Source organism: Medicago truncatula, chromosome 3 (assembly GCF_003473485.1).
Source record: "Medicago truncatula cultivar Jemalong A17 chromosome 3, MtrunA17r5.0-ANR, whole genome shotgun sequence".
Taxonomy (NCBI): domain Eukaryota; kingdom Viridiplantae; phylum Streptophyta; class Magnoliopsida; order Fabales; family Fabaceae; genus Medicago; species Medicago truncatula.
The window spans coordinates 24,641,748-24,663,332 of record NC_053044.1 but is presented as its reverse complement, the minus strand read 5'-3'; the positions used below and the strand labels follow the sequence as shown (position 1 = coordinate 24,663,332).

General features: G+C 34.1%; 2 protein-coding genes and 1 pseudogene across 2 annotated transcripts; 2 read left to right on the top strand and 1 right to left on the bottom strand.

Moving 5' to 3' along the window:
• Positions 1–620: 620 nt before the first annotated feature.
• Positions 621–7,333, top strand: LOC25489030 (cyclin-dependent kinase D-3). Its single transcript, XM_013604432.3, has 7 exons — positions 621–802; positions 3,284–3,588; positions 3,671–3,779; positions 4,423–4,548; positions 4,951–5,186; positions 5,272–5,574; positions 6,228–7,333. Exons 1-7 carry the CDS (start codon positions 698–700, stop codon positions 6,274–6,276), a joined length of 1,233 nt encoding a protein of 410 aa, XP_013459886.1. The 5' UTR covers positions 621–697; the 3' UTR covers positions 6,277–7,333.
• Positions 7,334–9,854: 2,521 nt separating this feature from the next.
• Positions 9,855–10,737, bottom strand: LOC25489029 (RNA-binding protein Y14A-like; annotated as a pseudogene).
• Positions 10,738–13,520: 2,783 nt separating this feature from the next.
• LOC25489027 (long chain base biosynthesis protein 1) lies at positions 13,521–20,632 on the top strand. Its single transcript, XM_013604429.3, has 13 exons — positions 13,521–14,055; positions 14,166–14,385; positions 14,494–14,588; positions 16,993–17,084; positions 17,846–17,939; positions 18,024–18,096; positions 18,166–18,298; positions 18,548–18,722; positions 19,226–19,366; positions 19,477–19,572; positions 19,733–19,874; positions 20,048–20,175; positions 20,247–20,632. The coding sequence occupies exons 2-13, from the start codon at positions 14,277–14,279 to the stop codon at positions 20,409–20,411; spliced, it is 1,443 nt and encodes a 480-aa protein (XP_013459883.1). The 5' UTR covers positions 13,521–14,055; positions 14,166–14,276; the 3' UTR covers positions 20,412–20,632.
• The last annotated feature ends 953 nt before the right edge of the window (positions 20,633–21,585 follow it).

Here is a 21,585-nt window from a genome sequence, read left to right as displayed (position 1 = left end):
CTGTGATAACATTAATCAATGCAGATTGATTCAATTGATAATTAGTTGATTCATACTTTGTAAAAGTGTAAGTTCAACTTCTGTTGTCAACATAAAAACTTTCTGTTGGGTGATTTGTAAATATCTATGTAAATTTGTCTTGACCCCCTGTAAGTTCTCGGACAAACTCATCCAAATATTTTTTCATAAAAGAATAGTAACCTTACATTAATGGTAAAAAAACCAGGTTATTTGGTTTTGATGGTTCAACTTTGATCCAACAAATGGTTAAGAAGTACTCTCCCTCCGTCCTAAAATGTACGAAAAACTCACTTGCTTTGTCTCAAATTATAAAGAAAAAAACAAAATTTTATCATATTTAATTTAATTTTTTTTTTATTTTTAAAACCATCTTTTCCAATATATTTTTTTTTACCTTTTCTCATGAAATTAAATAGAAATTACTTTCAATTTTCTCCATAAATAATAGTCAATGTAATTTTTTTTCCATCTTCCGCCGAAACTTATTTCAAAGAAAATACAAAATTCAAAAAATTATCCTCCAAATTATTATGTTTAAATTTTCTTAATACGTGTAATTTTTGCAACATTGATAAAAAGTAAAAACTACACCACCCAATTTTAACCCTAACCGTTTGTATAAATTCTCAATTTTCGCATATGAATTTTTCTTGACAGTAAAAACCTTTGAGCGAAAATGGCAGAAGTGAATCCGTGTAAGAAACTAGCAGACAGGTATCTGAAGCGCGAAGTTCTTGGTGAAGGTACCTATGGTATCGTGTTCAAAGCCATTGATACCCAGGTTTCTTTTTCATCCTTTTAAACATTTATTAAAACTAATTATTACGATCACTTCTCAGTTCAAAAATTATGATTAGACGAGTTTGATTATGTTATAGTAACGTGTATTAAGATGAAACTGCGTTATATATTGAACCGTTGAGTAATGTGAAAGGGAATATTCATGTATATGCTCAGGAACACCGACACGTTTGATTAAAGACGAGTTAATGTCTAACAATGACATATGTGATTATATTCAATTACGTCATTTTTTCATATTATTCCGAGTGTGGACGTATCAGTATCAGTGTAAATGTCGTGTCTATGATTGTATGTATTTTAAGCTTAATTCATGTATATGCTCTCTATCACCGACATGTCTCATCAAATGTGTTCAATCTTCAATGTCCGAAACCAGAACGTGTGGTTACATTTAATTATGTCATTTTTATAAAAATTATTACCGGCATTGACGACAATGTAATGTCATGTTTGGTGTTTGTGTTCGTGAATGTGTCAATGTTTCATAGTGTATGTGTCTCTTACGCTGAACGAGAATGAATTTCTTAAATTTGTGCATTATTCCTATAATTTGTATCTGAAAATTCGAATTTTTTATGTTTTATTTAGAAGGTTTAAATGTGTCACTGGTCCCTGCACTTTCATCAGATTTTGGCATTGGTCCCTGCACTTTTTTTTTGTTTGGCATTGGTCCCTACACTTTGTAAAAATATTGGTATTTGTCCCTCTGTTAACTTTCTGTTAAAAAAAAAACACAAAACCAACGGAGTACCACGTGGCCCAATCATTTCACGCCATGTGGTACAAATTTCAATATTTTTACAAAGTGCAGGGACCAATACCAATAATTTTGTGTTTTTTTTTAACAGAAAGTTAATAGAGGGACCAATACCAATATTTTTACAAAGTGCAGGGACCAATTCCAAACAAAAAAAAGTGTAGGGATCAATGCCAAAATCTGATGAAAGTGCAAGGATTAAAGACATATTTAAACCTATTTAGAATAAACAGTCATTTTGGTATGTAAATGTGTGACTAAGGAGAGACACATTTGAGAATGTTCATTGTAATTTTGATTAATTCAAAAACTAAAGCGACAGTATTGCTGGACACATTCAGGAACTACATAGGATCTTTACCGGTTGATTTTTTTTGTTTGTTTTTGTGATTGAGTATGTTAATGGAATCAACATGAGAGTTCATGCAATTTGTTGTGTTGTGAATTGTGATGTGAATCTCATAGTAAGTAGCAGTGTTGTCAATCGTGTGGAGACTAGCAGTTTGTTCAAATTTCACTACACTACAGAAGAAATTCTGCTACGTTACACTGCTATAGCACCGCTATTCAAAATCCACTAGTCAAATTGATTTTTGTGTTTTTGTGTTCTCTGGTTTTATTTTGGCCAGGGAATATTCATGTATATGCTCTGTAGCACCGACACGTATGATCAAAGACGTGTTCAATGTCTGAGATCGACACATCACACATGTGATTATATTCGATCATGTCATTTTTTTCAAATTATCATGGGTGTGTATGTGTCAGTGTCAATGTCGCGTGTGGTGTCTGTGTCGGTGCTTCATAGTGTATGTGTATCTTAAGCTGTAATAGAATGAATTTCTTAAAGTTGTGCATTCTTCTTTTTATAACTTGTAATGGAGAATTAAATTCTTTAGTTTTTTTTTTTAATTTAGAATAAACAATCATTTTGGCATGTAAATGTGTGACAAATGAGAGACACATTTGAGAATTATTAATTTTGATTAATTTGAATACTATAGTGACAGTAGTGCCGGACACATTCAGGAACTACATAGGATCTTTCCCGTTTTTGTGAATGAGTATGTTAATGGAATCAGCATTAGAGTTCATGCAATTTGTTGCGTTGTCAATTGTGTGGGAGTAGCAGTTTGTTCTAATTCCGCTACACTACACAAAAAATTCTGCTATGCTACAGCACTATGGTGCCACTATTCAAATTTCACTAGTCAAGTTGATTTTTGTGTTTGTGTTTTCTGGTTTTATTTTGGGTGTGGGGGTCATTTGGTGGATTGATTGGATAGATCTTTTTAACTGTGCTAGTTAGGGAACAGCATGGATCTTTATTGATTCACTTTTTTGGTTTTTGTGATTAAGTATGTTAATGGAATCAGCATTTGGGTTCATGGAATCGGTTGTGTTGTGAATTGCGGTGTGAATTTCATATGTTTACTTTTCGATTAATTCGAAAACTATAGCGACAGTAGTGTCAGACACATTCAGGGACTAAAACGACTGTTCACTTTCTATTTTTATAATTGTTTTAGGGGGTTGGTACTTGGTATGTATACTTGATTACTAGTTGATTGTGTTCATTTATGTCTTCACAAGCTGGCCTTCTATTCAATAATAAAAAGGATAGTACATCAATACTACTGCATTCTACTGTTATCACATGGTTCTTAGCTTCTTTTAAAGACTTGTTTATTTCATGGACAGACCGGACAAATGGTTGCAATTAAGAAGATTCGGAAACGGATTGATGAGCCGCTGGACGGGGTTAATTTTACAGCTCTTAGAGAAATAAAACTTCTCAAAGAGCTCAAACATCCAAACATTGTTGATTTGATTGATGTATTCCAATATAAACAGAATTTGCATCTTGTGTTTGAATTCATGGAGACAGATCTTGAAGCGGTCATAAGAGACCGAAATATTTTCCTCTCACCAGCTGATATTAAATCTTACCTTCTAATGATACTAAAAGGTCTTGCTTATTGTCACAAAAAATGGGTTTTGCATAGGTGGGTTACAATATTGACCTGATTATTATAAAATTGTTTGTTTTAGTTCTTAGCTGAAAAGTTTGATTGTATATACTTTTAGGGATGTGAAACCAAACAACTTGTTGATAGGACAAAATGGACAGCTGAAACTTGCAGATTTTGGTTTATCACAGATATTTGGAGACCCAGATCACGAGTTCCCTGATCAGGTTTGTTTCTTTTAGAGTACGTGCTTTGATGTCTTTGAAAATTAACTGATTGCTTTTAATACAAGTCAGCGTTCGTAGTAGTCTGTGAAATAAAACTTAATCATACCATTAATCATCCCATTTCCTCATTAATTTGCAATCATACCAGCAAATTTTGCACAAATGTTAGATGATTAAAGTCCACAAGGCTGAGATGGTTTTGTTTACAGTCAGGTTCGACTTATATGGTAATTTAATTTAAATATATATACACGAAAAACCAAGGGTGTTACTTAATGGGGTTAACCTTGAAACCTGCATTACTATTGCTTGTTTTTGTTCCCCAGACCTAACAAGGACAAGGAGTGGGAAAAAGATTATTTTCTAGATACCATGCATTGCATTGGTGTATTTAAGAAATTTACTATAGGTGTTGGTGTATGTGTTCAAGGACTGTAATTCTCGATGATAACCATGTCTTAGACTGACTGTGAAGAGTGGTGTACAATATATTAAACTAGTAGCAACATACATACCTGCTTCGTTTGGAACCCTTGTCTTTTTTTATATCTTGTCCATATCGAACACTACTTGTTTCATATTATCTGTTTGTATTTTTCAACTTCTCATAATGGATTTACAATTTACTTGTATACATTGATAGGCATTTGCTCGGTGGTACAGAGCGCCTGAGCTATTATTTGGTGCCAAGAAGTATGGGTCAGGGGTAGATGTTTGGGCTACAGCTTGTGTATTTGCTGAGCTTCTTCTTCGTAGACCTTTTTTGGAGGTAAGCCAAGATTGTCATGATGATAAGGTTTATATATGTATTGCTTTTGTAATAAATGCTAAATGGTTTTTAATTATCCGGCCATCTTAACTCCACTTGACTTTGTTTATGATGAGATCGACCATTTAATTTTGTCATCTAGTTAAAGTCGCCGTCTGAGTATACCATTCAAAGTGTTTTGGTGATATAGAATTAGCAAGGTGCTGTTGCTTTGATGTTTATAGGCACTATTGACTATTCAAGGCTTTTTTATTGAATTATGATTTGGCTTTTATCTTATTCTGTTTTTATGTTTATTTTGGTGCAGCTTTTTTCTTTTTCTTTATAATATCTACGTGCGCTATGTCATTTATTGCATTCATTTATTTGTTTTTCATCTTATTATGAATTGTCATTTGGTAGGGATCAACTGATACACATCAAGCACGGAAGATTTTCACAGCATTTGGAACCCCATCACCTTCCCAGTGGCCTGATATGATGTACCTTAAATATTATGTTCAAGAAAAATATATTGCTGCTCCCCCGTTGCGTTCTTTATTTCCAATGGCAAGTGATGATGCTTTAGATTTGTTATCAAAGATGTTTACCTACGATCCAAATGCTAGAATTTCTGTGCAGAAAGCATTAGAACACAGGTATTGCAATATAACTTCTGCTAAAAAAATAATTACTTATTTCCTGTATTTTCCTTTGATTTCAATCTCTCATCTTCCATTTTAGGTACTTTTCTTCTGTGCCTCTTCCCACAGATCCAGAAAAGCTTCCAAGACCTGTTCCCAAGAGGGAATCTAGGGTCTCAGATCTGAATTCTTTTCAATTATCACCTTCAAGAAAGATTAGAAGAGTGATGCCAAGGTGTGATGGATTTGAAGGCAGTACGTTGGAAAGAAATAAGATTGATGATAATGTTGGTAATTTCAAACATACAGTTGGCGATAATACTGGCACAAATGAGCCCACACCAAATTCACTAAATTTTTCTGTCTTTGGATTAAAACCTCCAAATAGACCAACAATTACCAGGTAAGCAATATTTCTCATTTAATAATTTCAAAGTGGCTTAATAATTTTTAATCTATAGTTTCAAGCCTGTCAAACAAAAATCAAATTCTTGAGCTTACAGATTAAACCATGAACATTTTACTAATCTTGACGTTGGAAGATATGTAAGACTTATACTGTGCGGTTTGTGTTGAATTTGTGATTGTTGAAGTTATGAGTTTAGAGAAAAGGAGAAGAGAAAGAATAAAGACTTTTTGTTAGGATATTGAATATTCACTAATTATAGTTAAAGTTGTTATGAATTTTTTAAGACGTTAGTTAGTTAGTTTGGATTGTAGTTATGAGTTGTTAGAGAAGTTAGTTTGTCATTCGAATTAGTTTGAGAGTATGTGCATAAATAGGAGAACACAAAGTTTAAAGAGGATATTTGAATATTACAATAGCTTGATACAAAGACTAAGCATTAACCTTTACTAATTCAAGACTCTATATCCTAAATAAATAGGAAACTGAGTAACAACTCACAGCAGTAACTAAGAAACATAAAAAACAATCTTATGCTAAAGATAAAATACTAATCTTAAGAGATAAAGATATCGTAAGATATTCTCTTATATTTTATGCTCCATCATGTCTTATAAATTATAATTAATTTCTGTTTCTTTTTTCTGCAGTGCTGACAGATCACATTTGAAAAGGAAATTAGATTTAGATTTCCAGTAGTCAAAATGAATATTCTTTTGTCTGTGCATCAGTGCATGGAGTTTGATGCATCCGAGAAAATGCTGTGAAATAGCTTTTATTGCGTGTATCAATCCTTATCTCTGTCCCTCTGTATGAAGCTACCTACCTTGAATGTGCAGAAACTTAAAGGAAGCAGTTGCAGTAACAGCAGATTATAGAATAAAAAAATAGTAACCATACTTTGGATCTTCTTTGGCCCTTCCATTTCTGGCGCATGAAAGAATAATGCTATTTTTTACTTTTATAGAAAAAATATATACTATCAATGGCTCGATGAGAGACTTATTGTTTACTCTTTGAGAGTACAATGTGTATTTTCTCGGGTGCATTATACAGGTTGTATACAATTTTTATTCAAGCCATTGTCAAGGGGGATTATGGAGGTTTTCGGTTTTAAAGGTTTTAATGCAGATACCTAGCTCTTGGGCAAAGGACATTGCTTCCTGCGCTGTTAATTTCAAAGGAGTTGACAGCTTTGTGCTTAAATACATTGGTCTCTATCTCTCAAAATTTTCCATCAAAGGATACAAAGCAGTTTTGCTGCCATTGGTTCCTCACAAATTAATCCCTGCACTAACCAACATTTCATATCAAGTTGGCATGAAAACTATACAAGTTTTGCAATTATTGAGCACTGCATGAACATATGTTTGGAAGTTTCTATTTCCATGCGGCAAAGTGGGCAACAAGTGTCCAATTGATATATTATTTTTGGACAAGTTTTCTCTAGTAGGAAGAAGATTCTTGGTAAGCCTCCACAAGAAGTTTCCTACCCTATAAGTTTCTTGCGTGCCCTATGCAGTTCGGATTATAGAATTCGAACGACAAATACTCTATCAAAACCTCCAAAACACGTTGAAACATTAGAGCATGAGAGAAACTCATAGGGTGGGAAAAGTTATGGCCTTATAGAAATCGTCGAACTATTCTTTTATTATCGAAAAACATTTTCGCTAATTGCTACTTGCTTTTTTGACATGGTTGATGCTTCTCTAGGGGGCTTTGTCTAATATGCACAAGTTATTTGTAGTTGCATCAGGCACAAATTTATTTTTTACCATTCTATCAATAAGTCTCTTCATAGTTAATTTAGTTTAATTATAAGAGTTTTATTAATTCAATCATTAAAGTGATTTTGTGCATGGTGTAAAACTTGCATCCCTTATGCACCACAGACTTTGCCTCTACCGGGTACTTAAATATCATATTTATTTCAATGAAGATGCTTGTATGTCTGGAATAACAATTTCCTGTAATACATGTATATATAGTTGTGCATCAAAGGAAAGTCTAAACAAAAAGGTATTGAAAAGAAGAAAGAAAAAGAAAAAAAAACTCTACAAGGCTCAATCACACTCCCACTGACATGAGTAACCCAAACATAATAAAAGAAAAAACTAATTTCCTCTTGATGTTGGAAAAAATTGATCCCCAGTAGTTTCGAGGAGACATCGTGGTCTTGAGTGCCTTTGATAAAATTTCTCGATCCATCTCGAATATTATAGATTTGAAGCAAAAGGCATGCGCAAGATCAAACGAGCGATTCAATACTTGAGCTTCTGCCATTGTTGCATCTTCCGTTCCTTTGGTTTTCCAATTTTCCGCAGCAACCACATTTCTACTTGCAACCCTAATATCACTGTACTAAGACCCCAGTGACCTTCCATGTGAAGGTTTGCATCACAATTTGCCTTATAGAAATTGAGGAGCAACCCTTTAGATTTTTGCTTGTTATTGTCTCTTATCTCAAAAATTTCCCTTTCACGTTACTTGATCATCTTCATTTTGATTCATCAAAGGGGGTAGCACTTGGGTATTGTTCAGACAACAGTTTTCAACATAAAAAATATCCCTAATCTATATGATTTTTATTTCCCAAGGTTTTCATGTTAGGACTTGAAACCAATTATCTTTTCTGATATTGATGTCCTTCCCATTCCTTATTTTTCAAACAAGTTTCTCCATGTGTAGCTAGGGGCAGTGGCGGAGCTAGGAATTACATAGAGTCTGGGCGAAAAATTTATCGCAAGTTCACATGTGATATAATATATATAAATTCTTTCCTTAAAAAAAAATAAAATATATATATATATATATAGATAAATAGTCATATAAAAATAAAAAAGGATCATCATATTAAATTGTTTGAAGGATTTATCGACAGTGGTGGATCTTGAGTTATTTTCTCGGGGGTACCAAAATTCTATGAAATATATATTAAACTGTTTGAAAGATTTATCAAAAATGTTAACTGCTGTAGTGGTTTAATTGACATGAGTATGGCCCAAAGGTGTGTGTTTGATTCCCTCTATGGAACTTTTTTGACAAAAAAGTAAATATATACAGAAATATAAAACTGGGAGAAGAAGGAAGAATCGAACCTGTGACTTCTGAGAGAAAAGGCAACTGCTTTTCCACTGCGCTAACTAGAAAATATGTAAATACTATGCCGGATATAATATATATAGAAACATTGCGGTACCATGGGTTCCAAGGAAGATCCGCCACTGATTATCGATCGAGCCGGGCGGTGAAACCGCCCCTGGCTAGGGGAATGGCCCAAGGAAGCCTTAAGAAAATATTTCATGGAAAATATTTAGGTTTAAGACACCTAGCCATTAGAAAATTTTTCGATTTGGTCAATGAATTCCTTTTATCCCCCAATCAACACCTTCTCGCCGTGGAGCATATATGTTAGAGAAATGATAAATGGACAACCAAATATTGTCCACCATTGTATATTAACATACTCTTGAAGTTCTTGGAGGGTTGAAGCGTGGTGGATTAAAATGGGGAAGGTTAAAACGAGAAATATGCATGAAATATTTAAGTATTTCTTGATCGGAAATAGGAGAATTTGTTATCATCAGGAACTATTTTGATTAACAAAGTGCACAATCAATAACTATTTTATAATTCTGTCACATTGAACGGCTACTTTGGTTACTTGTTACACATTCAAGAGCAAAAGAACAATAAACATACCGGAACACTTTACTCGTTCATGCATACCACATACAATGTGAAATCCGAAACATACCCTATCTCCGTGGAGAGTGTCATTACATATTTTCAAAAAAGGAAAATGTTAACGAAGGCTCTAAGGGCATTCCTTAACAACCCTTAGATAGTAAGCTTGTATAGAAATTGACGCATTCAATAGTTTAGAAATCAAACTATTTAACTTTTTCAATAAACACTTTCTTAATTAAAAATCTTTATAGAATGCTCTTAGGATACTCATTAACAAGAACCTTTCAAAAAACTAAACCAAACACTTCGCCATGGTATTAAATATTATAATTGATATAATAAGTTACATACATGCTATTTTCTCTTTTCTTAATTTTTTTGTTGTTGCTATTTTCTCTTAAAAATCTATTATTTATCTCATTATCATATCTCTATCCCTTTTGTAACCAAAGAAATCTCTATCAATTTAAAATACTCTCTAAATCTATGATATATATAAAGACAAACCAAGAGAATACACCATAATAATTATAATCTGTCTACCAAAATAAAAAAACACCATACACCATAATAAACCAGGAGTTAAAAGCATTCAAATAATGTAAGATAACAATCCCAGCAACCAATAAGTACATGAAACCAACTTCAACAACATCATGCAAAATAATTAACAGACTTTGTAATTTATTAAAATAAAATAAAATCAGGCTTTGTAACCTCAATGGACAATCTTGTCAATATCTCCTCAGGTTAACAGCAGGTCCAGTGATGAAAGCCCAATCAACATAAATGGTTTGTGTAAGAAACTCAGATCCATTTGATTTCTGTATTGCATTCATGGCTTCCTCATAATGCTCATATTCAATCAGCGCACTATGGACAAAACCATAACGGTGATCAAAATTGATCTTAATGTTCTTGATCACTCCGTGATCGCGAAAGACCTCTTTCAAATCATTCTCTTGAGCTTCTTTGTGTACACCAGTCACCAAAACAATCCATCCTTCTATTGATCTTTCAGGTACTGCATGGCCACATCCATCGCCCCTGGAGATGAGGTGAGAGACGGGTCCTGATGGAAACCGCGGCCTTTAGTCTTCCTGGGAAGGCTGGCGCGGTCTAAAGTCAAAAATGTTGTAGTGAGAGGAGGAGAAGCTTCTTCATACATCAAGTAATCTTCGTCCTCTGGCTTGAAACGCAAGGCTTCTCCGTGGTTGGCTGCGCTTCCGTGCATCTTTTTCACCGGTATAGGACCAAAATTGTGTTGAAATAGAATTGTTTTGAATGATTTGAAATGCAAAATTTTGGAATAATTGATTGCCATTAATTGCAATTATGTCAATTGATTTTAAAAATGAAGACAATGATCGTGTGTGTATTTCAGGTTTGATCAACCGAAGATTGAGAAGAATGATGTCAAGGTATCAATGTTTTTTTTTTTGAAGCCTTGTGAAGGTATTAACTATTAATTAATGTTCTTTTTAAAAAAACTATTAATTAATGTTATACTATTTTGTAATATTTTAATTTTAATGGTTTATATGTACGTTTGTTTTCTCAAAGACTAAAAGTTTTTTTTTTTTTGACAAAAATAAAACGACATTCATTCATTCAAATCGATAGAGTACATCAGATACAAACACATCGCTAAAAACGTAAATGGTGAATCTGCGAACAATCTCACAGCACCCAAGTTAATATCATACAACGGCAAAATGCCTACAAATAATATGATAAAACTTAAGTCACCGAAATACCCATGCTTCCGGATCTGCAACGTTGACGTCCAAATCGTTGGTTGAATTTGTAATTGACTGATGTAGATCTTTCAATAGAAATTGAACAAACACCACGACAAAACGCCGCACAAGACGACGAACAACACAATGCCGCACTTAGACGGCGAAATCACAAAAAACACAAAAAGAAAAACTTGATAGATGTGAAAACCACTTATTTAGATTGAAAGAAAATGGGAAAAAAGATGTAGAGGGGTGATTTTAGGTCAAAAATGACCTAAAACCACCCCTCCTCGATGAACGAAGGAGAAAGAAAGTTTAGAGAGAAGTTGGAGTTTCTCCCACTAGAAAACTAGGGTCAGCTTTAGAAAGAGTAAACCTATAGACTAAAAGTTGTTTGCGAATTATTGGCCTTCAAGACATTATACGGGTGCTCTTTCAAAATGCTAACAATTTTTTCGATATGCTTTTTGATCTTTTTGACAGGTTACAAACACAATAGAAATTGTTAGTTCCATGACTCTTTGGAGCATATGGAAGAGCCGAAATACCAAACTATGGGATGCCACAGACACCTCTCCCGCCACCACAGTCACTCTCGCAAAGGATACCCTCAACAAATTGTGTTGTACGCAAAGAGAAAAAACACCGATATGAAATGAAGATTCCGAGCACACTCGGACTCAGCCACCACTAAGCATGATCAAGTGTAATGTTGACACTACTTCTTTCAACAGTAATACTATTATGGGATACATGATGTGTTTTCGAGACTCTATGGGTCAATTTTTGTTGGGCAAATAAGATTATTCTCCTTCCTCTGCCACCATTATGGAAGCTGAAACTCCAAGCTTATTGGAAGCTATCAAAGTGGCAATTTCGAATGGAATGCATTCTGGTTTGTTTGAAACAGATTCCAAGATTTTATCTGACACACTCACCACCAACAACTCTCCTTGATTTAGAATCAGAATCTAAAGAAAAAAAAAAGAATGTGAATTTTCCACTATTCAAATTTCATGAAATTTTAAAATCATGAAAAGTTTAAATCCTGCAAAGTAAAAGAAAATCAAATATAAGCTTAAATGGAATCGAAAAATTTGATTTAGAATCAGAATCTAAAGAGGAATTGAATTGATGAATCGAAACGACGTGACCTACCTTATGATTGAGAGTGAAACGACGAGAGCTTGATTCGATGCGAGATTCAGAAATGATAGGAAGAGAAAAAGAAGAGAAAAGAAGAGAAAGAGAAAACAAATATTTTATTTTAACGGCTATGATGATGTCACGTCATATCTCGTTACACATAATTTAATAGTTGTCATGATGCGGCGTCGGTCTTTCTATCTGGATTCAATTCTGCTTGGCTGCTTGTTTCTAGGGGTGGACAGAAAAACCGAACCCGTCCAAAACCGTCCTAACCGCATAGATTTTTTCAAATCGGGTCGGTTGAAACAGTTCATACGGGTCTGCGGGTTTGAATTTGCGGGCAATAAAGGGTTAGAACGGGCGGGTCCGGATGGAGAATATTGGACCGTCGGTACCTTCACCTACCCGATTATGCATAGGAATTGAGGATATAATAAATTTATTCTAGTCTGTGACACAGTCTTTATTGAAAATCGTGTGACAATCTTTGAATTTTATTTGAAAAAATGTGTGATGTGAGAGGTGCCGTTACAATGGAGCTATGATAGACAATGATTATTACTATTAATAATAATAAATGCATACATATTAAGTTTCCAATAATTTTTAATTACCATTATCAATATCTATACCCTCTCCTCTTTATTTTCACTTATTTATTTCCATTTAAACCATTATTCTTTGAAACCATGTAGACAGATCCTCTCTCCTTCCTTCTTCATGTCTGTAGTTTTATGGCTCTTGATCTTTTTCCCTTGCCTTGTTGTTGTGTAAACAAGAAGACAACCATGCAACACCACTATTAAACTAATAAAATAGAGATAATCACTCCTTTCTCCTCCTTCTTCTTCATTATCTTTCTTTTTCTTAGATCTCAGTTTGGTGTGTTCTTGTTTTTCTGTTTGATGAGTATTATTATGAATCTGATTTGCTTAAGAATTTTTTTGGGTTTGTTCAAGAGTTAACCCGCATATGTCCGCCCGATTTACCCGCAGCCCGATTGACCCGAACCCGCTCAACCCGTGTATGTGTGAATGGGCGAAGCTGGGTTCATGTATGCCACCCGCGGGTTCTGGTCGGTTCGGCAGTTGGGGCCCGAACCTGCCCGTTGTAACAAGCAGCCAAGCAGAAGTGAATCCAGATAGAAAGACAGACGCCGCATCATGATAACTATTAAATTATGTGTAACGAGATATGACGTGGCATCATCATAGCCGTTAAAATAAACAGCAATGATAACCAAACACAAAAATATAGGCACGATACCGACACCGTATAGAAATACGGTATTTTTCCCTTTTCCTATTTTTTTTTTCTTCTTCTCCTCTACCTCGTCCCCCTTTTCAACAACTCTCTCTCTAGCCATGTCTCTCCATCTCACCACCGTCTCTTCCCTCTTACCACCGCCACAACATCCGCCTCCTCTCTCCACCGCCTCCTGCTTCTCAGATCCGACCTCCACAACCACAACAAACAGTGAGCTCGTCCCTCCCTCCATCCTTGTCGCCTCCTGTAGCCATCGCTGTCTTCTGTGACTCCGACCCCCACCATAACGCCCTCCTCCTGCGACCACCATCCTTTCTACCCCGGTCACAATTGCCTCTTCCTTCTTCTCGACCTAACCACCACCAAAGTCAGGGAAGAGAGATAGCAGAGAGAAGAGGGAGACTGACGTACAGAGAGAGAATTATTCAGCTGAAAACCCGATTTTGCCCTTGTACTTTAATAAAAATTACAAAAAAAAGTAACTGCTGTCGTATTTGTGTCTAAATATGTGTGTTCATCTATTCTGTAAAATAAAATATTTGTTTTCTCTTTCTCTTCTTTTTCTCTTCCTATCATTTTTGAATCTCGCATCGAATCAAGCTCTTGTCGTTTCACTCTCAATCATAAGGTAGGTCACGTCGTTTCGATTCATCAATTCAATTCCTCTTTAGATTCTGATTCTAAATCAAATTTTTCGATTCCATTTAAGCTTATATTTGATTTTCTTTTACTTTGCAGGATTTAAACTTTTCATGATTTGAGAATTTCATGAAATTTGAGTAGTGGAAAATTCACATGCATGAGTGAAATTGAAGGATTCATTGATATTTTGATTGATATATTAAGCTAATGATGGCTTCAGCTGCTGTTAATTTCGTGAACACTACATTAAATTGGGTTACATATGCTTTAGATGCACCTTCTGCAAGAGCTATAGTTTTTGGATATAATTTTGGTGGTAATATTTCTTGTTATGGACTTAATTATCTTTTACTTTTTACTTTATAGATGGATGATTAATTGATTAATTAATTTGATTTGTTTTTTTTTTATCTTATGTTTGCAGGACATTTATTTATTGAAGTTTTTCTCTTGGTGGTCATACTTTTCTTGCTTTCTCAGAAAAGTTACAAGCCTCCTAAAAGACCTTTGACAAACAAGGTATGATGCTATCTTTTTGAGCGTGTGTGTATAAATTTTGATTTCTCGTCTATGTACAATTTTTGGTAAGACTAGACGAGATATGATTATGAATGAAAACATTAGAGTTGGAATAGAACATTATGGCGTAATTTGATCCATGTAGTCGACTCCATTTATTGGGATAAGGATTGGTAGTTGTTGGTGTATAGTAGATTGTTATGAATCATGGAATCATAGGGATAAAGATCATAGTGAGCAGCAAGATAGAGATCCATAGTAGAATGAATAGATTGATAAAAGAGAGGAATGAGTACCACAATTATTTATGGGAGTGAGTTGGAGTAACTAACTCCCTAACTGCCTAACCAAATTGGTAGCTCTAGTTAACCTATCATCTAACTCTAGTTTATTCACTATACTGTAATATAGATCAGATGGAGGTAGTTAAGTCGCAAGAGGCGAAGGAAGACCAAGAAAAATTATAAGAGAAACTATTAAGAAAGACCTAGAGATATGAGTTGGATAGAGATTTGATTTATGACAAGGCATTGTGGCGTCGTTTGATCCATGTAGTCAATCCTACTTAGTGGGATAAGACTTGGTTGTTGTTATGTATTAGATTTTTTTAGTTATTTTATGAATGTGTGTTAGCTATGTAGAGCTGTCTAAAATTTATAATTTGAAAATAAAGTTGGCGTTTGGTATATTAATAGGATTTTATTTTTAAAGGTAAAGTGACTTTATTGGTTTATTATGTCATTGAAATGCTAATAGGATTTGGCTCTAATTTATTTGTGTGTGTGGAGTTTGTATGAGTATGTTGTGCAGTTCAAAAGGTTTCTATTAATGTTTAGGTTTTAGAATTTATCCAAACACTTAAATCTAAATAGAGTGATATACACTTATCTGTTATAGTTTTTAGTAATTCTATGGATCTAACATAGGGCAATTCTAAATATTCTTTCTGAGGTTTTAGAACTTACAAATCTGATTAATCATTAGCTTTTCGATGGATGGAAATATGCTCCTCACTTGTGGTCTTTGCCATGCTTTTATTACTGAACATATGCATTTTTTCTGTTGCTTACTTGGAAACAGGAACAAACTCTTACATTTACATTTTGTATGCTTTTGCCTTCAAGTTTTAAGAATCAATAAATGAAGCATTTCAATTTGTGAAGTTTGAAAGTAATCACTGTCGCTTCATGGTGGGTGACTTAATAGCATCTATCTTCATGATGCATTTGGGACTTGCCTTTTGGGTGATTGTCTATAGTCTATACCAAGGTTGTAAAATTCAAGAATTTAGGTAAATTTGCGAAGCCTCTGTAGACTCAACCCCTAGACTTGTAAAAAAAGTTACTCGAAATAGTGATTCTAAAAAATGATAAAAATTACTCGAAATTCATATTTAACAATAAAAAAGTCATAGAAAATACCAAAAGTTGTGGTAACCACTAATCACTAACCAAGAAGTTTAATCCTCTAAGGGTTAAAGTAACTAAATTGTCTAAACATTAAAATTCAAATAAAATTTTCTTGCCTAGGAATGACACAGGCAGCAATTCGTGCCAGTAATCTTCAGAGATGCAGAGAGACAGAAGCACTAAAATATAATCAAATGCACGTGAGACAGAATCACAGGATATGCAAAGAGAAGTTCAATAGAGAATCTACAGAGAGAGGACATAACTAGAAAGAGAATCGCCGGAGAGAGACGCATAAAATTTCTGGAGCAATCGGGAAAACAATGTTTGCTACTTTTCTTCCCTCTTGCCAAGATCCGAACCTACTTGATTTTCACTCATTTGACCTTGACCTAAACATACTTCTCAATGATGCTTTTAGATCACTGATACAAACTATAACCAAATTAGTAGTAACAAATCTAGTCATAATAGGTCTGGTCAAATTCCTCCCATATTTGGACTTCTTCAACATGGTAATAAGCATTGTTCTAGAGTATATGTCCGTGGTTATCCTTCTTCCCCCCTTTATGGTAACTTGATGAACCATTAGTCTTTTTAGATATTTCAGCATATGATTACATTTCCCTGCTACCTTGAAATTTTCAGCAGTATTCATAACCATGTCGACTGCATACTTGATACTCCTCAGATACCAATTTGATTTCATCATCTAGCATCTTCAAATACATATTTTTTTTAGAAGTCAGAAGTGTCCAATGAAAGTAGGAAAATTGTTCCCTTAGAGTTGCTCGTTCACCAAAAAGTAGTAGGATGAATGCCTTTGTCTGTCCACCCATCATTCATGATCAAAACAGTTTGTTGTCGTCTAACCTTTTTGGTTTTAAATTAATGTGGAACTCTAACCATAGTGTTCCATGTTAGTTGTACAATCTAATTCGAGATTCATTGTGTTATATTTTGACATTTTCTAAATTTATTCTTTATTTCTGCAGGAAATTGACGAGTTATGTGATGAATGGGTTCCACAACCGCTTATTCCTTCTCTTGATAAAGATATGCACTATGAACCACCAGTGCTGGAGAGGTGATTACATTTTCTTTTGTGGTAGCATCCTCATCTATTATCATTTTAAATGTTTTGCACACTTTCAAATTTGTTACTTGTGTGCTTTGTTGTCTGCGTTCCTTCCCTGAAATAATCTTATGTTTTGCACTTGTCAACATCACTGCCGTGGTTACATTTATTTGACTTAAATGCATGAACTTTTTTTAGGATAAGCCCTAGCATATTGGTAGGTTTTCCACCTTGTGACATGGTAGTCATAGTAGCAAGGTTAAGGTTGTCAGTTCAGACCCTACTTGGACCCCACTACAGTGGCAGTCTTATGCACTGGACAAGACCACCCTTTAGATTCTAAATCATTTTTCTTCTTATCTTGCGATAAAGAAAATTAGTGTAGATTAAAAGTTCTCATGTGATTTCATAGGTTTTCAGATGTCTCCCTTGCATGTCATACATTTTCCTTATTGCTAACTTTTATCATGGCATATAGGGAAGCTGTCCGTTTTATTGAAGTTAAAATAAGGAAGGTTCGTGTAAGATTGTGATAATAGAGAGAGACCGGTATAGTTCACTAGAAGTAGTTTTGGTTGAAGTATATTCTCTTGACAAGTTTTTGTAATGATCTTAATTGATACATAAATGATACATTAGGATTACAGTTTGCACTCTAGACAGATAAATGACATGATAAGCTCATAATATATGTAAGTTAAACAGTATTGTGAAAAAACAGCCAATTATCCATTTTTTAAAATACTGATTGCGATAAATTTCTTATGCAGTGCTGCTGGCCCTCATACCATAGTTAATGGTAAAGAAGTTATCAATTTTGCTTCAGCAAACTATCTTGGGCTTATAGGTCATCAAAAGTTACTTGTAAGGACATGATCTCATATCAATAAATTCTTTTTCTTGACCAGTGCTTCAGTACACTGAATCTATATTTACTTTATATTGTAGGACTCATGCACTTCTGCTTTAGAGAAATATGGTGTTGGTTCATGTGGCCCCCGTGGATTTTATGGAACAATTGGTAAGGCTTTAATATTAAAGTTTGTTTTTGAGGAAATGCATGTTCTCTTATGATACTTTCCCTGTGCAGATGTACATCTTGACTGTGAAGCAAGAATAGCAAAATTTTTACGAACGCCTGATTCAATTCTATACTCTTATGGACTTTCCACCATGTTCAGTGCTATTCCTGCTTTTTCTAAAAAAGGAGATATAATTGTGGCGTAAGTATGCATAACTTTAAGCATCTACTATCCATTTTTGTTCAATTTTTTTGTCTGATGACATTTATATTGGCCATTGATAACCATACACCACATATATAGAACTATTTGGATGGTTTTATTACCATCTTTACTTTTTTTATTACAATGGTGTGAAGAATGAACTTAATTCTTTTTTCATCCACTTTATATAACTCTGATATTTAAAGTAGGCTCTAGTTTCATATATAATTTTGTATTTTTTAACAGGGATGAAGGAGTCCACTGGGGAATACAGAATGGCCTTTATCTTTCTAGAAGCACTGTCGTGTATTTTAAGCACAATGACATGGATTCTTTAGAAGAAACATTAGAGAAGCTTAGTTCTAAATATAAGCACACCAAGAATTTGAGGCGTTATATTGTTGTCGAAGCTCTCTACCAGGTAGATGTTGTCTATATTAGCCGCGCACTTCTATATTTTTATTAGCTTTGCACTTCTGTATTAGCTTTGCACTTCTATATTAGCGTTATATTTTTAGTTTTGTTGAAGCGTATTTTTAATAGCTTTGCACTTCTATATCGTGTTTCGAGTGGAGTGCTCACAGTCTTCAGTTGAATGAATTACTCGTTTCTTGCAATTTGAATTATTGGCAAGTTGTTATATGAACTACTATTTCTGGTGAGATAGTATGGTAATAAACACATGCAAATTGAAGATATAAACGAAGTATTAAAAACACAAATTGTGAGCATATGGTGTTGCTGTTAGACTGGTGCCTATTGCAATGTCGTTCTTTAAAACACTATTGCTACTTGCTCTGGTTTTGTCAACTATTCTGACTTACAGTAGATATTCTTTCACCAGTTTTCATACTAGCATTTAAGTGAAAACTAAAATTGCTTGATCATTATTTGTTGACATATGCTTCCTTTTAAAAATTTCAGAATTCTGGTCAAATAGCACCCTTAGATGATATCATTAAATTGAAGGAAAAATATCGGTTTCGTATTTTACTGGATGAGAGCAACTCATTTGGCGTGCTTGGAAGTTCTGGAAGAGGTCTCACTGAACACTATGGAGTTCCAGTATGTACCGAAAATCTCCGTTTGGGTGTGGGTGCATACAGCCCCACTAGATTTACCGTTAATGCATTCAAATTTCTACTGCTGTTGGTGATTGTGATCGTGTGCTGCAGGTTGAGAAGTTAGATCTTATAACTGCTGCTATGGGACATGCATTGGCCACAGAAGGAGGATTCTGCACCGGAAGTGCAAGAGTTATAGATCACCAGGTATGGTAGTGTCATTTGTAACACTGATTCATAAACCAACTTGGATTTCCAAGTGTGCTGAAATTAAGAATTTATTTTCAAGGCGAAGTGATTGGTTGATCATGCTATTATTTCTCGTTCATTTTCCCTCCGCCAACGTCTGTGTTTTCAACTTTTACAGCGATTGAGTAGCTCTGGCTACGTCTTTTCTGCTTCTTTGCCTCCATATCTTGCAAGCGCTGCAATTACAGCTATTGATGTCCTTGACGAAAATCCCAATGTATTAACAAAGTTGAAGAACAACATTGCTGTGTTATGGAAAGGTAGGCTTTGATATCACCTGCTACTTTCATAAATGGAATTGTATTGTAGTGTCTATTATTTGGCTTTTGCACAACAGATTGAAATGATCTCCAAATAAATAAATTAAAAAGGCTTCTATTTCATTTTATTGTTTTGTTGAGAACTTTTATATGAGATGCATTGGCTACTGCAGGGTTGTTGGAAATACCAGGCTTCACGATTGCGAGTCATCCAGAGTCACCAATTGTTTATTTGAGATTAAAGAAGTCAACGGGTTCTTTGAATGATGACCTACGCCTGCTTGAAAATATTGCCGAACGTGTAAGAATTGTTGTGACAATGTTTATTTCTCACTTTCGGTTTTGCTGGTATTTATTGTTCTGTATTCACAGGTTTTGAAAGAAGATTCTGTATTTGTGGCGACTTCTCGAAGATCAACATTAGACAAGTGCCGTTTACCTGTCGGAATAAGATTGTTTGTTTCTGCAGGGCATTCAGAGTCCGATGTTCACAAGGCATCTGAATCATTGAAAAGGGTTGCTGCATTAGTTTTGTAGACTGTAACCTTTTATGTAATGTAATATTGTATGGGCTAGCTTAGGGTAACACTATTTTTTTGCGTGTTGCTCGTTGATACGTGTTAAGTGATAGAATAAGGATTTAAGTTTCTAATTGTGAGTTGGGGAATTGCTTATGAATTCATTCGGATATTTTTTCCGGTACTCTTTGCATGTTAGAAGTGTTAATACTAAACTGTTCATTTGTTTTATCAAAAAAATTATTTACTAGTTAATTGTTCAATAAGGTTGGCAATGTGGGGTGGGTAGTTAAAGGACTGAAGAGATGAGGAGGTGGTGGGTTTGATTTCCATATGAAATACACTCTGAACAATACTAATATTTATGGTTAAAAAAAAACTAACTGCTAATATGGAGTGGTGATCATTTTAATCACTACTCCATATTTACAAAAATGGATTCAAAAACATCAAATAATGTAAAAACTCCATATTGTATTGTTCAGAATGTATTTCACTAATAATGTAAAAACTCCATATTAGTAGAAATCATTTGAACAAAGTAACAATACTAATCATTTTTAAGTAGTGATCTAATGTAAACTCCATATATTATTTGATGTTTTTGAATCCATTTTTGTAAAAACTAACTGCTTGGATTGAATTTTGTAATCCTTCTCCAAAATTGGTCAAAACTCCATATATAGATTCAGTGACCAATTTATATATGGAGTTTAATTTTAAATTTTCTTCAAAGATTAACTTTCATTGTGAGTTTAACTCCATATGTAGATTTTCTTAATCTCTGTAAAATTGGGTTATCTTCCTGCATCAATTCAAAACTATATTATACACCAAAAGGAAATTAATCTCTGAAAAATGTATTATTAAATTGTACTCCTTAACCATTCTTAAGGCACATTATAGGGTTTATTATTTTTACTTAATTGCACGATGTGGTTTGTATTCATCTATAGTTTATCAGTGAAATGTCTAAAAACTATGAGACCTTCTTTAGATTCTGATTCTAAATCATAAGGTAGGTCACGTCGTTTCGATTCATCAATTCAATTCCTCTTTAGATTCTGATTCTAAATCAAATTTTTCGATTCCATTTATGCTTATATTTGATTTTCTTTTACTTTGCAGGATTTAAACTTTTCATGATTTGAGAATTTCATGAAATTTGAATAGTGGAAAATTCACATGCATGA

Excerpts from the sequence above, each read along its gene's own strand:
- LOC25489030 (XM_013604432.3), top strand. The coding sequence starts at position 698 with ATGGCAGAAGTGAATCCGTGTAAGAAACTAGCAGACAGGTATCTGAAG. Across the intron at positions 3,589-3,670 it reads AAAAAATGGGTTTTGCATAG|GGATGTGAAACCAAACAACT; the intron begins GTGGGTTACAAT and ends ATATACTTTTAG. Across the intron at positions 5,575-6,227 it reads AATAGACCAACAATTACCAG|TGCTGACAGATCACATTTGA; the intron begins GTAAGCAATATT and ends TTTTTTCTGCAG.
- LOC25489027 (XM_013604429.3), top strand. The coding sequence starts at position 14,277 with ATGATGGCTTCAGCTGCTGTTAATTTCGTGAACACTACATTAAATTGG. Across the intron at positions 18,097-18,165 it reads TGGATTTTATGGAACAATTG|ATGTACATCTTGACTGTGAA; the intron begins GTAAGGCTTTAA and ends TTCCCTGTGCAG. Across the intron at positions 19,367-19,476 it reads CTGAACACTATGGAGTTCCA|GTTGAGAAGTTAGATCTTAT; the intron begins GTATGTACCGAA and ends CGTGTGCTGCAG.